Genomic DNA, 17,099 nt, shown 5'->3' with positions numbered 1-17,099 from the left:
TGAAGACTTTTAAGATAAATGAAGAAGGTTATGACGCCATCCGGTGGTGAAAACGTAGCACTGCTTCGGTTACGGTGAAATGACCAACACTTCCTGTCATAATTACTTTAAAGAAAACTTCACCCATTACAACCCCATTAAAGAAAGAGAGAAAAATCAAATAACATTTGTAAGTTATTTGATTTTTATAAATATATTTTTTTATATTTCTACACCAGCATCTGTAAACATTAAATTTAATTTCTTTATTCTTCACTTCCCCCACCACTGTTATTGTTTGGGATTCTATGGAAAATATAGTTGATAGAGCTAACGATGAAAGGTATTTTTGGTAAATTTCTAAGAGCTTTTCGATGGTTAACGTTTCCACCATCAGAAAGCTTACAGAATAAACACAAAACAGAATTATAAATCTGAAACGCCTTTCTTGCATAGATATCTAACAAACGGATGCTTCTTTTCATATATTTATATTTTTGACGCTAAGTAGAAAATGTTATTAGTTACATTTGCTTATTTTCATCACTTGGGTTTTGTATTCATATTCTTGTTGTAGATATTTCCCTTGGCATTTTATTTTACCACCCTGGGTTTACACAACACTAATAACCATAATTTTCTATGGATTTCTTAATATTAAAGTAAACTAAACGCCCCTTTTTAAGCTGAGGGGCGTTTCCACAGACGTGATAAATCTTCGTTACGTCTGTGTGCGTCGCCTTTACTGACGTCAGTTTTACGTTTACGTGAGACCGCTGAGCACAACGCTTCCTACATCGGACCTCCATTTTTGTTCTTGTCACGGGATTACAGCATGCTCTTATCAAAGAGATAATAACATCGATTTCAGTGTTTTGTGACGTGCGGTTCAGTATTTCTACATAATGGGGCGAAAGAAGAAGAAGCAAATGAAGCCGTGGTGCTGGTATCCTTTTTTAAAGTGCGAAAAAAACGCTGCGGTACGCGGGCAGGCCACAGGCTACTTGTTAGCCTGACAAAGGAAGGCCTAAGGTAGCTTCTGTTAGCACTGTCAGCTAATGTTAGCGGGGCAAAAGGCTCAAAATCAGACAAAAGGTTGGATCTATTCTTTTAGGTCTGTTTAATATGATTAGAAAACCAAGCTTTGAGTGTTTCTACCTCATAAAATGTTGTTTTACTTCATCTTTCATTGCTAATTTTGAAACAAGCTAGCCACGGATTAACATCCCGTGTGTCTGAATCTTTATGTAATCTTGTTACCGAACAAGTGCTGCTGTTTCGCTCTCAAGTAACGTCATCGGTTTGTCTGTGATTCTCAGTCGGTGATTAATAAAACACAAAACTCCTTAACTCTTACTTTAAGGTACTGTAATCGAGACTTTGACGATGAGAAAATTCTCATTCAGCATCAAAAGGCAAAACATTTTAAATGCCACATTTGCCACAAGAAGCTATATACCGGTCCCGGCTTGGCTATTCACTGCATGCAGGTACGAGTCTCTAATCGCAATTTCTTTGAATAAGTTGAACTGAATTGGAGAGGGCGGGTAGTCGAGTGAATGTTTGTACTTGCATGCCTTGCGGGCTCACTTACTTTGCATGTATTTCAGGTACACAAAGAGACGATTGACAGTGTACCGAACGCAATTCCAGGAAGAACAGACATCGAGTTGGAAATCTATGGCATGGAGGGAATTCCAGAGAAAGACATGCAGGAGAGAAGACGAACGTTAGAACAGAAATCACAAGGTACCTTTTACTGTTACAGATCAGAAGTGGAATTTGAAGAAATTGATAGTTGTTTTTTTTTTTACACTTGTTTATGACAAGGAAAGGTAAACAAGAGCAGCATTTTTCCTTCTTGACTGTATGTTTACAGTTTGAAATCAGAGGTTTACATACATCGAATAAAAGAAAAAGTGCATGTATCTTTTCTTCTCACTGCCTGAACTTCTTTCACACAAAACCTCTTTTGTTTTAGGTTAATTAAAATTACTATATATATATATATTCTTTATCAAAACTCTTCCTTTTCTGCTTTCAGAGAGTCAGAAGAAGAAGTCAAACAATCAGGATGACTCTGATGACGACGACGATGATGATGAGGCGGGACCATCTGTCCAGCATGTAGCTGCTGTCCAGTCCCAGGCCGGGTACGTTGCACCAATGACCCAACCTGGAATGCCCCCTGTGGCTGGCGTACCTGGGATGCCTCCTGCAGGATATCAAGGCAAGGCAGAAATGATATTCTCTGTTAATTTCAAGTTTGCATCTATTAAATTTAACATGTTTTATGCTTTTGTCTTAAATCAGATGTTTAAAATCATGTGTTGAGTGATTACTTATGTTGAATTATTTTTAAAAGAAGTAAATGTTTTGTTTTAGGAATGCCTCCGATGATGCCAGGTGTTCCTCCCATGATGCACGGCATGCCTCCTGCCATGCCTGGAATGCCACCAGCGTGAGCAATAACTCTGTGCTTTTTTTTTTAGCTTTCTCTTTAACAGTTAGGTAAAGTAGTCTAGACAATAATTTAGTATATAAAGCTTATCCAACTTGTTTACAGCATGATGCAGATGGGAGGGATGATGCCTCCCATGATGCCAGGGATGCCTGGAATTCCTCCAGGTCAGTTGTGAAAGCGGTTTTATAAATACATGATGTAGCTTAAAGTTAAAATCTAGACCAGGGGCCTGCAACCTTTACAGCATAAAGAGTCATTTCTGCTCACAAACAGGCCAAGCCTTTTTTTCTGTAAGTTGTACTCCGTCTTTATTTTGTTGTTGTTGATGATGAAGTGATGTTTGTTATTTAGGAATCCCCCCTCACATGGCTCCAAGGCCGGGGATGCCCCACATCGCTCCTACCCCTGCAGCCGGACCAATCCCCAGCCGACCTGCAGCACCAGTGGTGCAGCCTGCTGTCACAAAGCCCCTCTTCCCCAGCGCAGCGCAGGTTGGAATCCTTCAACTTCTTACTCTTGGGCGGGGGGGTTAAACACCTTTCTCTATTATCCCCCATTGCTCACCTTTCTAACACCTTTTGATTCATGTTTAGCTCCCACCAAAGTTGTATTTGAATTCTGGTTAGCTTTTGTTGACCTGCTACGTGCCAATCCTGTGATTTCCTTCCCACCACGCTGCAGATGGGCTCTGGTGTTAACAGCAGCACTACAAGCGTTTCCTCTCCACCTGCAGACCATCAGTCTGCCTCTTCCCAGCCTCCCTTTTCTAACATGCCCCAAGTACGCTCACAGACTTTGACCAGGCCTGTGGCAGCTGCATGTTGCATAATCACGTTGCCTGCTGCGTGTCGAACGAGGCTGTTTACTAACAGCATTAGCTTGAAGGCTACTTTTAACACAAACTGTGACCTTTATCGCTGCATGTGCTTTAAATTAACATGGAAATGGCATAGACACTTGACAAGTTATAGCTTTAACAGCATGGGCTATTAAAATAAGCATTATTGTGCTTTTAAGTTAGTTGTTTTGTCACAGTACAAGATTCAGAACTCTCATTCACTTAAAACATTCTGGACTTTTTTATATTATGTTTACAGTTGATGTGAAGGGACAGAGAAATTTCTAGCACTGTTTAAATGAACTACTCTAAATGCAGGGTTTATTCCATTAGGTTGAATTATTAGTTATCTTAGAACTGATTGATGCGGCTTAAAAACAGATTTCTGATAATAATTGAATTTTTTTTTGCATGCTTTTCTAAAAAATAAATTATAAATGACTGAAAACATTTTCAAAAAGTGGAATTTATTGCAATCCTTTCTGTGAGTTGTATGGAGTATTAGCGCCAGGCTATGATAATTTCTTAAGAGTCTTAAAATTACAAGAAAAGACATTTTAGTAAGAAAAAAGTAATTTTTCTTAATTTTATAGTTGGAATTTTCATAAAATAACTAGATCTTTCTAACATTATAACTTTATTCTGATAACATTAAGACTTTATTCTCATATTATTTAAATTGTAATCTTGTAGCATTATGACTTAATTTTTGTTAAAACAAAATCAGCCTGGCCCCTACATTTTCTCGTGGAATTGATCTGGATTCATTGTCAAGATAAACAGAACCTGTTAAACAAAATGCCGTTTTTGGCTGCACTTAAATCTCTCTGAACTACCGAAACCCAAGGAGTGCATCGGTGCAAAAAAATTTTCCAAAAGTTAAATCTTCAAAAGCCAAACATTTGTTACAATCGATTTATCGCCCAGCTCTAATTTATCCAAAGGCTGGTGCTGAATCCAGAAAAAACTCCATCCTGTTCGTCTTTTAACATATCGAGTCATTTTGCATGGTAGACTGGTCAAGAAAGCAGAATTTTAAAATAATTTCCCAGTAAAATGATTTGTGTTGTCTTGTTACAGGCCCAGCAGAACCCTTCAGTCGCTGCAGCGTCAAACTCACTCAGCACTGCCTCGTCCTCTGAGCCTCACAAAGCAACTTTCCCCGCCTACACCCAGCCCTCTGTCTCCTCTTCCACTTCTTCTTCTTCTAATCCCTCTAGCAGCACTGTGGCTAAACCCCCGGCCACAGTGACCAGTAAGCCTGCCACCCTCACCACCACGAGTGCAACTAGTAAGTTGATCCACCCTGATGAGGATATCTCACTGGTAAGTCGCTTCAGCTTTCCGTTTTGCTCTTTTTCACAGTAAGTAATGACTGGTTTATATAGTATGCTTAGTGATATTGACTAGTAGCTACGTTTGATCAGGATGAAAACGTCAGTCAATTTGGCTTGGATGCATACTGACAGCATGTTTTTTATTTTTTTTTAATGTAAAAGCGGGCCTTTAGGTTGGTGGTAGAACTGAGTAGTTTTCTTTTTGTGGTTATGTTGAAGGATGATTCTGAACTTGAATATCCTCAGTGTGAATTCAGGGCTCGCCAACATTGGTACCCAATTCCTCAACCTTTGTGTGAGTGTCTCTTTGAGCTGAAAGAGGCGTGCCACGGTTCCTGCAGTCTGAATGTCTGTGTTGTGTGTTTTTCTCTGTAACCAGGAGGAGATGAAGGCTCAGTTGCCGCGTTACCAGCGTCTCATACCCAGGGCTGGTCAGGCCCACACTGCTGCTGCCCCTCCGGTGGCAGCTGGCATAATGCCCCCTCAGCAGGGTTTGCCACCACAGCAGCCTGGCATGAGGCATCCCATGCATGGTAATTCAGAAACAAACCTTTATAAATGTTAAATTGTCTTTTAGAAGTAAGAATAAAAAAATTATCATTTAAAAATGGGTAGAATCACTGTGTTATAGTAGTAGAGTTAGGCAATACATGTATTTTATTGCTTGGTCTAATTTTTGGTTTCCAATTAATGTTTAAAACCCCCAAAACTCTCCATATTGTCAGGGGTATTTTTTTTTTTTTTTCCACTGTTGAATGATTAAATGCAGTTTAGTGACACAAATCACACTTCATCTTGTGACTGGTGTCCTATTCATATTACAAAGAGTGTTTTTCAAGTGTAGTATTAGTTTTTGTGTTGCAATGACTGCTGTGTCATGCACTCACAGCCATACAGTTACCTTAAAGTAGGGTGACCATATTTTCATTTCGGAAAACCAGGACACCTTGGAGCGTGGGGGGATCTCTGTTCCCATGCATAGAGATGTCGGTGGCATGCACTCACTTAACATAGGCCTACGTAATCCTACAATAACATGATATTTACAGTTGGTTTATTAAAAATGCTTTTCAGTAAAAGTCAACAGCAATAACTCCAATAACAAATGATAATTTTATTCAAAATGTATTTATTAAAAAATGCTTAACAATTCCTGTAATGAATGAATAGCACAATGAAAGAAATAATGTCTCATCTAAACATCCCTCACTTAACAATAAAAGTTAACAATAACTCTCAACTCCCAATAACACATGAGTAACACATCAGTTTCGTGTTTCTCGGTGTCCAGGTGGCTTTTCAGATCACTTGCACCTCCATTGGACACCGAGACATATGTGCCTGCTTTGCACACTGTGCACAAGGCCTCCCATTTGTCTCGACCCGATCTGAAAGCGGGGAAACTCTTTTGTAAATCGTCGGTAAACATACATTTGCGCTTTGGCATGTTGTTGGCGTACTGACAGCCACGCTATCTATCTTCTGATTAAGAACAGGGCTGCCCGCACTGATGCGGCTCAGGGATTACGTCACATGCAGCGCCGTGCGCAGTGCCCTAGTGCCTGTAAATTTAACGGTCCAATGAAGGTAATTTAAAAAACAGGATTCACTTTCTAAAAAAAACCCGGGACGCCCGGGACAGGACGTGCAATACGGACATGTCCCGGGAAATACGGACGTTTGGTCACCCTACTTAAAGAGAAATAATAAATAGATCTTATCACTTTTACAGTTATCACAATATTACTACAGCATAATGTGATAAAACTTTTAAGTCCATACTGCCTACCCTGTAATTATGACTACCTTCTCATAATTAAAGCATTTTCGTAGCCTGGCCATAATGCTCACCTGTACAAATCACAGAAGGGATGATTGAAATACAAAACCACTTTTTGAAAATAATTTGTCATTTGTAGTTAAATTTTTTTTTATTTTTTTTAAATATTTATTTATGATTTTCAAGAATAAACAGGCAAATTAGAGGACAAAACAACAAGGATATAAAAAAAAAAATAAAAAAAACTAACCAGAATCATCAAAACAAAAATCCACAGAACAGAACAATCAAAACACTGTCAGCTAACAAAGGGTCTGATAAGAGGATAAAATGCACATCAGATTGTAGAGTGTTATCGAGCATGAGACAGAGTCCAAGCGAGTAAGAGACATTTCTGAGGACATTGAAATAAACAGCCCACCATGGAATATGGAATAACAAGAAAAGATGAACATAAGTTATAATCACAATAAACATGACGAAACGGTAAATGAGTAAAATAAATTATTAGAAAATACAGGTCCAGATGTAAACGACAGTTATTTTAGCCTATTATTTTGTATGTATCTATTGAAAGGACCCCACACATCCAGGAACGTCTGATGATTGTCAGACAAAGAGTATCGAATCTCCTCAAGATAGATACAGGACACCATATCATTAAGCCATTTCTTAAAACAAGGCGGGGTAGAGGATTTCCATTCCCGTAGAATAACCCGCTTTGCTACCACTAAACCAAACATTAGAGACTGTTGTAGGGACATGGGAAGAGCGAGAGAGGATTTAGAGCAACCCAAAAGGATCAAATGCCTATCCGGACATAGAGGCTTGCCATAAGCATTGCTATAAAATTCAAAAATCTTGCACCAGAAGTCCATTAGTTTAGGACAGGAGCAAAACATGTGACCCAGAGTCCCATCATCTAATTTACATTTGTCGAATTTTGGTGAGACGCAGGGGAATAGCCTATTGAGTTTAGTTTTAGAAAAGTGCAGCCGATGGATAACTTTGAATTGAATAAGTTGCAGTCTAGAGTTAATGGAGCAGGTCTTGATTCTTGAAAGAGACAAATCCCATTGCTCATCCGAAATCTCACCAAGTAGATCAGAAGCCCAGGCCTCTTTTATATGCCTAGTAGATGGGGATGAACTGAAAAGATTAACAAACTGAGAAATTAGGTTTTTAGAGGTAGAGGGCTTTCTTATAAGCTCGTAGAAACTATGCTGTGCCAGTAAGGTTTCATAGTGGGGGAGGTGCTGTTTTACAAAGTTCCGAGCTTGCAAGTACCTGAAAAAATGGCTAGAAGGAAGAGCAAATTTTGATTGTAGTTGCGTGAAGGAAGCAAAGTGATTATTAATGTATAAATCCTTAACAGCAACTATCCCCTTATTTAACCAGTGCTTAAAAACTACATCCATATTACCTGGCTTAAATGCTGAATTCTGACAAATCGGGGCATAGATGGACAAGCCAGGGAGATTCAATACATTCTTTAACTGCTTCAGAATCCTGAGTGAATTTCTTAGTATAAAATTATCCTTCAGCAACTGAAAGGGCAAAGAAGGATTGGAAAACAATACTGCAGCTGAGGAAGAAGAAGTAAGCTCTAATAACGCAAGGTTTTCGTTCAATGGCCATTTGGGTAGTAGCGAGTCAACCACCTCACCCCTCGAACAGAACTGAGTCCAGAAAACCCAGGATCTGGCATTACACGCCCAGTAATAGTATCGAAAAACAGGAAGACCTAGGCCCCCCTCCGCAGTAGGTTTCTGTAGGTGAGACTTTGATATTCGAGGGTGCTTACCAGCCCAGACAAAAGGGATTATAATAGAGTCTATCATCTTAAAAAAGGAAGCAGTGAGATAAATGGGTATATTTTGAAAAAGATAGGTAAATTTCGGAAGGAGCACCATCTTGACAACATTGAGGCGACCAATCAATGAAAGAGGAAGGTGCCTCCACATGTCAGCCATGGATTTAATTTTGTTGATTAAATCCAAAAAATTATATTTAAAAAGGAGTTTAGGGTCTCTTGTGATATTTATCCCCAGATACTCGAAATGACTAGTGGAAACTTTGAATGGCAGATTGCTAAGAAAAGCAGCGTTCAGACCATTTGAAAGAGGCATAAAAAGACTTTTATCCCAATTAATAGTAAAACCGGAAAGCTTGCCAAATTTATTTATAAGTGTAAGAAGTGGAGAAAGAGAGACTGTAACGTCTGAAAGGGTCAGGATAACATCGTCTGCATACAGGCCAATGGGACTATCTGTAGCATAGTCTGAAATGCCAGTGATCGATGGATGGTTCCTAATGGAAATAGCAAGGGGTTCCATGGCCAATGCAAATAGCAACGGAGAAAGACAACACCCCTGTCTGGTTCCGCGATGCAATAAAAAAGAAGCAGACCTGTCGTGATTAGTCAGAACTGAGGATCTTGGCTGAGCGTAAAGCATTTTTAGTAAAGTCATAAATTTATCGCCAAAGCCAAATTTTTGGAGAACCAAAAACAAATAGTCCCATTCAATTTGGTCGAATGCCTGTTGAGCATCTAATGAAATAACTGCGGAGGCAGGAAGGTTGGACTGGTACATAACACTTAAGAGTCGACGAGTGTTTGAAAAGGAATACCTGTTGGGGATAAAGCCAGTCTGGTTGGGATGGATCAGATGAGCTATGCATTTATTTAAACGAGTAGCTAGTACTTTGGCTACTATTTTTTGGTCACCATTTAGTAAGCTTAAAGGACGGTATGAGGCAACATTAGAGCAATCCCTGCCCTTCTTCAGGAGAAGACAGATATGAGCATCATACAAACTCTGGGGAAACACTCCCTCTACCACAGAAGAGTTCACCATACGCAGAAGAAGAGGGGCAACCAGATCCAAATAACATTTATAGAAATCTATTCCAAACCCATCCGGACCACAAGCCTTACCAGGAGATAAAGAGTGTATCGCGGATTTAATTTCTTCAATAGTAAAACTAAAGTCCAGGTGTGCCCTGGCGGATTCATCCAGGACAGGTACATTTAAATTGTTTAGAAAGACTTTAATATCCGTGCTGGTAGCACTACTCTTGGAGGTGTATAAATCACTGTAATAATTGAAAAAGGCATCATTAATGAGTTTAGGATCAGTTAACAGTTGGCCAGAAGGAGAAGTAACTTTATGAATAGCTCTATCTGCCAGTGTGCCTTTTATTTGTCTAGAAAGCAATCTATCAGGTTTGTCCGCCAGTTCAAAATGCTTTTGTTTAAGTTTGCGAATGCAATTACCAACTTGTTCCCCAAGCATGTGGTTATATTCAGATTTTATCTTCAGAATGGCATTAAGTATATTTTCATCATTTGAGTTCTGGTACCTGACCTCCAAAACAGCCAATTCAGCCTGAATATCTGCAAAACGCTGAGATCTGGCCCTTTTGACTGAAGACTGATAAGAAATAATGTTGCCCCTCAGAACCACCTTAAATGTCTCCCACAAGACTGAATCAGACACATCACCTTTGTCATTAAAAAGAAGGAAATCTGAGATTTTAGCTGAAATGAAGTCCTTAAGTGCTTGATCCGAATTGATGGGGGGGATAAACTTCCAGTTGAACAATGGAGCATGAAGATTAAAGTGGATCTGAAGTAAGAGAGGGGCGTGATCTGAAATTAAGATCCCGTGATAGAGAGAACTGACTGTACGTGAAATCAATTTAGAATCAATTAAAAAGTGGTCAATTCTGGTAAAACTACCATGGGAGGGGGAAAAAAATGAGTATTTGCGATCGGAAGGATGCTGAAGCCTCCAGATATCCACTAAGTTTAGTGACTTAATGAGGTTATTTAAAACAGACACTGATTTCAAAGAAGAGGCAACCTTATTGGAGGACCTATCCAACACTGGATCGAGATAACAGTTGAAGTCACCTCCTATAATCATGTCCCTATTATTAAATTGTGCAATAATATCAAATATCTTGCAGAAAAAGTCGGGGCAGTCACAATTTGGGGCATAAATATTCAAAAGGGCAACAGGGATGGAATTAATTTCGCCAGTGACAAGCACATATCTCCCCCCCGGATCTGCAGACATGGAGTTAAAAATAAATGGAATAGACTTGCGGATAAGGATTGCAACCCCTCTAGCCTTGGAAGAAAAATTAGCCTGGTAAACCTGAGACACCCATGAAGATCTCAACCGTCTCTGCTCAGTTGGATGAATATGAGTCTCCTGCAGAAAGATAATATCAGATGAAAGTGATTTTAGATGTGAAAACACCTTCGCTCTTTTAAGTGCCTTACCAAGGCCTCTACAGTTCCAGGAAACAAAATTAATAGGACTCATGCTCGACTTAAAAGTGCTATTATCCTGCATTTATCACAACGTAAAAAAAGCAGCTGACAGGGTAAACAAAACAAAACACAGGCAATTTAGCAGCAACAACGCAGAAACAAAAACCCCAAAACTCACCCTTGCCGCAACATGAACAAAGCGGCATATCCCAAAATCTAGAGTGGAGGCTGCCGGGTAACAGAGCAAAAAAAAAAAAAAAATCACAAGTGGGTAATCTAAACACAACACGCCGTGTTTACCTCCAGAAATTGTATATATGTTAATATGCACCAAAGCTTAATCGAACTAGCAGACTAACTAGCACAGGATGATTAACAAAGTCATTTAATATGAGACAATGAATTGGCAAACCGCTCTGCATCAGTCGGTGAAGTGAAGGATTTCACAGTGTCATTTAAAGACACTTGCAGCTTGGCAGGAAAACGCAGGGAACATGTGGCTCCGGCCTCCACCAGCCTCTTCCTCACGGTGTTGAAAGCATGGCGCTGCGCTGAAACCTCTGCTGTGTAGTCTGGGAATATGAAAACTTTCTGGCCGTGGTACATCAGAGGGGCTTGCTGTCGACTCAACCGCAGAATATTCATCACGTCGCGGTCATTGTGGACCCTGGCGATGATAATCCGAGGACGTTCATTAGGAAGTGGCTTTGGTCTCAGGGCACGATTCGCCCTGTCAATTTTAACGGACTTGGGAAAGCTGTCCTGTCCCAGCAGCTCAGAGATAAATTTTGAGACAAATTCTGCAGGTCGAGCCCCCTCTACACCTTCCTCGAGGCCAACAATCCGAATGTTTTGTCTGCGCGAGCGTCCCTCCAAGTCGTCAACCTTTTTCTTAAGAAGGCCGTTAGCCGCCGCTAGCTCGCTACATGATGACTCCAGGGCCGAAACACGGGCATCGGTAGAGGTTAGAGCCGAGTCCATGTCATCCAAACGGTGCCGGACCTCACTGTGGTCTGTCTGCAGGGTTGTTAAACGAGCTTCAATTGAGTCCAGACGTCCTTCCAGTGATTTCTTGAGAGTATCCACGAGTGTGTAGACTTTAGAAAGATCATCTTTGTGGCTATTGACGGCGGCTAGTATAGTCTCGTTGCTAACAGCGGAGCCCGCCTGAGCAGTCGACTTCTGGGCTTCGTCTTTCCTAGGCATGATGTGAAATGCCAAAACGAAAATAAACTGAAGAGACGGGTGCTAGCTACTCACTCGGTGAAAAAAATAATATCTTTGGTGCAGTGAATAAGTTTTAAATGAAGGCAGTGACACGGAGCTCTGCAAAACACGTCTACTCCATTACTGCACACTAGCGCCCCCTTTGTAGTTCAATTTTAGAAAAGGAAGTGGAAAAAGAAAAATATCTTAATGTATGGAAAAGAAATCTGATATTTTATTCTTAAACCGTATTACCCCGTCTTACCTTTATGACTCAATATAAACTGTTAATCTCTGACTGAGTTAAACCTAAATAGCTACCACCTGTTGACTCTCTGAGGACTGAAGCTGTTGCTCTCCGTTGCAGGTCAGTACGGTGCTCCTCCTCAGGGCATGCCTGGCTACATGCCTGGAGGGATGCCTCCATATGGGCAAGGTCCTCCTATGGTCCCCCCTTACCAAGGAGGCCCTCCCATGGGTATGAGGCCGCCTGTCATGTCTCCAGCCGGACGCTACTGAAGAAGCAAAGCACCCACCACATTAGGTTTGAGGTTAACACCTTTCTCTCATCCTTGTGCTTTTTCAAACCTAGCTGCCATGAGCAGTAAGCCTACAGTGGTGGCGAAGACAAACATGGTCTGTTTAAACAAACAAACAAAAAAAAAACAACAACAAACAAACGCATGGACATTTTATTGTAATATGTTTATTAGAAAACAGCCAAACACCATGAATATCTAACAGCTTTTTTGGTGTTACTTGATCACATGTGAGGATATTTTTTCCCATAGGTTTCACTCAGGTTCATAAAGGTGAAGTGTGTAAAAATGATTCGTATTTCTTTTGAAGCTGCTGGAGTTACATGAACATACCAACCCCTTACAAAGGCAAGTTTCTTTTTAGAACATTCGATTTTTATTTCTTCAGCAAATTAGCTGGGGCCCTCACAGCATGCACAGGTGCTGTTGGACATTCGTCCCCAACCGTGGTTGGTGAGGGTCTCATTGATTTAAGATGATTCCAACAAAGTAATGTTAAAAGTTCATGACTCATCAGTCTCTAGCTTTATTCTTTTTTTCAGGTTTGTTTTATTATTATTTCATGGTCATATGCCTACTTGTATGCATCCTTTGTAATGTTTTATCAATCTGTTGTAATAAAATCCATCTTGAAATCTAATGCTGGTTTGTCCTGACGTACGTGGAGGTGAGTCACCAAGGTTTGTACTGGTGTTGTATTTCTGCACATCTAATGGCTCTGCTGAACTGTAGGATCTTATCCAAGCAACAAAGTTTTCCATTTTTTCATCGTTTTATGTTTGCTTTTAATTTGGTTGTTTTCACCTCATCCACCTCCCATTGTTTTAAATAGGATGTTTACATACAGCATTGTCCAAAAGTGCTTTTTTTTTCATGTTTTGTGAATTTTTCTGCATTTTGTCACATTACAACATACTCCATTGAATTTAATAAGATGGACCAACACAAAGTAACAAATAATAGTAAAGTGGAAAGAAAGTTATACATGATTTTTCAGCTTTTTAAAAATATATATATATATATTCTTTGGAAATGTATTTTACATTTGGAGACTAACATTTTTGCCTTTCGTTGGAAATCTAGCTAAATGTCAAAGTGGATGAAGAGGATCTGAAAAGTTTTTTGAAAAGTTTCGCCACAGATCCTCTATTAAGATTTGTGTCTGAATTTTGGATTATTTAAACATGGGTGCTATGCGTTGCTGCATAACACTGTAAGAAGATCCTGGGTTTGAATCTTGTCCAAGGGTTTTGTTGCATGGAGTTTGCACCTTATCCCATGGATTTCTGGGTTCTTATACGGCACTGTGTTTAAAACATGAATGTTCAGGTAACTGATTACTCTAAATTGCCCATAGGTATGAATTTGTGTGACTCTAACCAGAGTTTACCTTTTGTCAAACTACTACAGAAACTGGTCACTTATTTGGGCCTTTTTGCATGTGGGTCAAAAAGTTACTTGTTTTTTACCCCATGTTTAACAGCACTTTGTTCATGTTTGCTGTGTAATCTCCCCAAAGCTTCGTTTTGACGATGCCTTTCGTCTTGCTGCTTTTAGAAAAGTCCGTTTCCAGGAGAAAACAACTAGTAATTCTCTTGAGAGATGATTTCCCACCAGAGCTTTGAATTGCTGCAGCTCCTCCTGAGTTACCCTGGGCCTCTTGGTTGCTTTTCTGATTAATGATTTTCCGCTTGCCCGACCTGTTGGCTTCTGAGGAAAGCATCTCAGATGATGGATTGCACAGAGATCTGGCAGATGTTAAAAGCTTGGGATGTTTCATAAACAGTCCGACTTTATCTTAGTTGATGAGTTAACATTCGTTAACAAACTTCTGAGAATTTCAGTGAATAGCTGGATTTTTATTGAGATTGAATTATCCCAAAGTGTAATCCAGTTACATTTTAGATTAACTTTTGAAAGTGATTGGTTGTACTAATGCAATAGCATCTACAATAACTGAAGAATTTTGATCGAGTTACATTTAATTTCCCTTTGGAATCAAAAGTATTTTTAAAATTTTAATTGAAGCTGTATTTTGAATTATCACAGTAAAGAAGACTAAAGATAATTGAGAAGACAATAGACCCTATCCCTTTTTCTCTATAAATATGTGCTACTTTGTGTTGGTTCATTGCACAAGGGCTCAGATCCGGTCCTCCAGATCTACCTTCCTTGAATTTTTAGCTGCCTTTCGCCTCCAACACACCTGACTGTGTTGGAGATTTGATTTGATTCAGCTGTTTAAAAGCTGTGATTCATCTAAAAGTAGGCCTTGAGGATTGGACTTGGGCCCTTGGTTTATTGCCTAATATTTTAGTTAAAATACACTAAAATTTGTGGTAATGTGGAAAAGTTCAAGTAGTGTGAATACTTTTGGAAGGCTTTGTAAAATAGAGTTATGATTTAATGCACCCAGATCATTTGGACATGGAGCCCACCAAGGAGGCTGGGTAATTTGGTTCCAAATACAATACATGATCTAATGGAAAGTAGTTTAATTTTATTCTACTAACTGAATTTGCACAGCAGCACTCAAGCATGCATGATTGCTACAGTGGTAGCAATATAAAACACACCCAACAATACAGTAGGTCTGGGTTAAAGTCCATTATAAAAATGTGGCATAGACTTTCAGAATACAAAAATGCTGTTTTTATGTTAATTCTATGTTCAGTTTTCATTAGTTCTGTGGTCCTTCATATATTCACTAGATGACTTATTTGAATATCGTCAGCAAAAGTTGCTTCGGCAGAAGGTAAATTTCACAAGATTATCGCAGCAGATGTAACCCAGAGATCACAATAAATGCCACCACACATCTATAGAAGCGTCTCCCAGACTGATCTTTGCCACAGTGCCTGTCTTTATTGTTGGGTGGTTTTGTGTTTCAGCGCCTTTCAGTGTCTCAAAGTCGCCCGCTGTGTGCCATTTTATCCTGTGTTAACATTATTCTACAGAAAACGGCGAAGAACAACTAAGGCAACAGGAACGCCAGTTTGAGTAATTCAATATTTTGAGGCATTTTAGTGTTGAGCACATTTTCCTCTGGCCAGATCACTTACTGCTTTGTATTTGTTTTTGTCTAGCCCATCCATATGAGCTTTTCAGCCTTAAAACCCAGTCAGCTGGCATGACAGGTCAGTTAAATCCTGTAAGTACCTGATGTTGATTATAGTGTGAGACGTTCCCATACAGCTAGATGCAAGGCTCTGTTTCATCAAAGTGATTTGTGATAATATAAAGACATCAAAAATTTTTATTTGATGTATTAAAATCATGAAGAATGACACGGAAGTACACGCTTGCCCTCTGCTCTGATGACAACTGGCACGGTAAGTAGGAAGAACAGCTGGGTACTTACTGAAACTTCAAAAGTACATTTAGAAATCCCCCCCCCAATCCTCTGAGAACTGTACATTATTCAGGTTAAAGTCTAAAATGAAATGGAAAAAATGGATTTCTCCCTCTGTTACGTTTTGGAGTCTCTTGTATGACCTGTGCGTCCTGTTTTTTTTATTATAATAATTTGTCCTTTTTCTTAGTGCATGACAATGGCTTTATTGAAGTATAAGTTTGACATATAGTGAATAAAATAAAACTTTTTAGTGTTTAGATTAATATTAAATTTTTAATTTTGTTTTAAGAAAATTGGCTTTCAGTACAACCTGTGCTACTGACCGAAATGAGAAGTGCTTCAATGCCGTGCCAAGACACCACTAGACGAAGATCGTTGTTTTATTAATATATTTGAGGATGATGAGGTCATAAGTACAACATTTTTCATTTATTTTCTTCAGTGTTCATCTGTTTTTCTTTTTTGTGTTTTTTTTTTTCTCTGTAAGTATATTTTCCCTGCATGTATAAACTATCTTCTTGTCTGTTAAAATAGAATTTCATTCTGTCCTGTATAGATCAGTTCTCTTTTTGGAACTACTGTGGTGTTTAAATGAAATGTGACATAATTGTGTAGTATTCTGATGCTCAATAAATGAAAATACTTGCATTGCTTTCCTGCCACTTGTCATTCTTAATTTACAGGAATGCAGCTTAGAGCGAAAATCCACTGGGATTCCCGTCATAGTTTCACGCTTGGCCTTTATACAAACTAGTGCATCACCTAGCGGCCAGCGGAGATTTTACAGTGTTAGAAGAAATTTGGTGCTCAACACCAAAAAGCTGTATTACATAAATAACTGAGGCATAGAGGAAGGACAACTCTTGAAATACAAAACAAATCTAAAAGCATGTTAATCAAATAAATAAGGTGTGCTGAAGCAGGGAGATGTATAAAACAATTCAGAGGAGTATGGATTGATTAGGGACAAAAAACTAGATTGTAGTACTAATTGTTTTTTACTATCCATGGATGGACATAAATGTGTGCATTCATAGGTAGTGTTAAATATAAAATGCTTGATCTATTTTATTTTAAGGATAAAAGGATCGTCGCTGCTCCACGTTTTCCTTTGTGACAAATGAACCTCACTGTGGTTCACTGTCCTTAGAAATGGCTCTGCAGCCGTTTCCAGGAAGATGGAGGTCTGTGACTTTTCTTTCTCACCTGTTCTGAAATTTTCGATCAGGACATGTTTCATTTCTCAGGTCTTTTAGGCTAGTTCAGACAGCTTCTGCTTAAGTAACTCCTTTATTCTAGTAGCCTGGGAGTATTTATAG

General features: G+C 39.2%; 1 protein-coding gene across 3 annotated transcripts; it reads left to right on the top strand.

The window, feature by feature from the left end:
• Positions 1 to 738: 738 nt before the first annotated feature.
• Positions 739 to 16,428, top strand: znf207b (zinc finger protein 207, b). Of its 3 annotated transcripts, XM_028016177.1 has the most exons (12): positions 739 to 925; positions 1,343 to 1,469; positions 1,590 to 1,728; positions 2,024 to 2,209; positions 2,365 to 2,440; positions 2,546 to 2,607; positions 2,795 to 2,934; positions 3,125 to 3,223; positions 4,362 to 4,607; positions 4,998 to 5,151; positions 12,254 to 12,322; positions 12,353 to 16,428. In XM_028016177.1, the coding sequence occupies exons 1-12, from the start codon at positions 885 to 887 to the stop codon at positions 12,403 to 12,405; spliced, it is 1,392 nt and encodes a 463-aa protein (XP_027871978.1). In that variant the 5' UTR covers positions 739 to 884; the 3' UTR covers positions 12,406 to 16,428. The 3 variants fall into 3 exon arrangements, with proteins under 3 accessions (XP_027871978.1, XP_027871977.1, XP_027871979.1); XM_028016176.1 differs by having other exon boundaries at positions 12,254 to 16,428; XM_028016178.1 differs by lacking the exon at positions 3,125 to 3,223 and having other exon boundaries at positions 740 to 925; positions 12,254 to 16,428.
• Positions 16,429 to 17,099: the final 671 nt, after the last annotated feature.

The sequence above is a fragment of the Xiphophorus couchianus genome, chromosome 5 (assembly GCF_001444195.1).
Source record: "Xiphophorus couchianus chromosome 5, X_couchianus-1.0, whole genome shotgun sequence".
NCBI lineage: Eukaryota > Metazoa > Chordata > Actinopteri > Cyprinodontiformes > Poeciliidae > Xiphophorus > Xiphophorus couchianus.
This window is presented reverse-complemented; position numbering and strand designations above follow the sequence as displayed.

Coding starts and splice junctions, on each gene's coding strand:
- znf207b (XM_028016176.1), top strand. CDS start 885: ATGGGGCGAAAGAAGAAGAAGCAAATGAAGCCGTGGTGCTG. Junction 1,470..1,589: donor TGGCTATTCACTGCATGCAG/GTACGAGTCTCT, acceptor CATGTATTTCAG/GTACACAAAGAGACGATTGA. Junction 2,935..3,124: donor TCTTCCCCAGCGCAGCGCAG/GTTGGAATCCTT, acceptor ACCACGCTGCAG/ATGGGCTCTGGTGTTAACAG.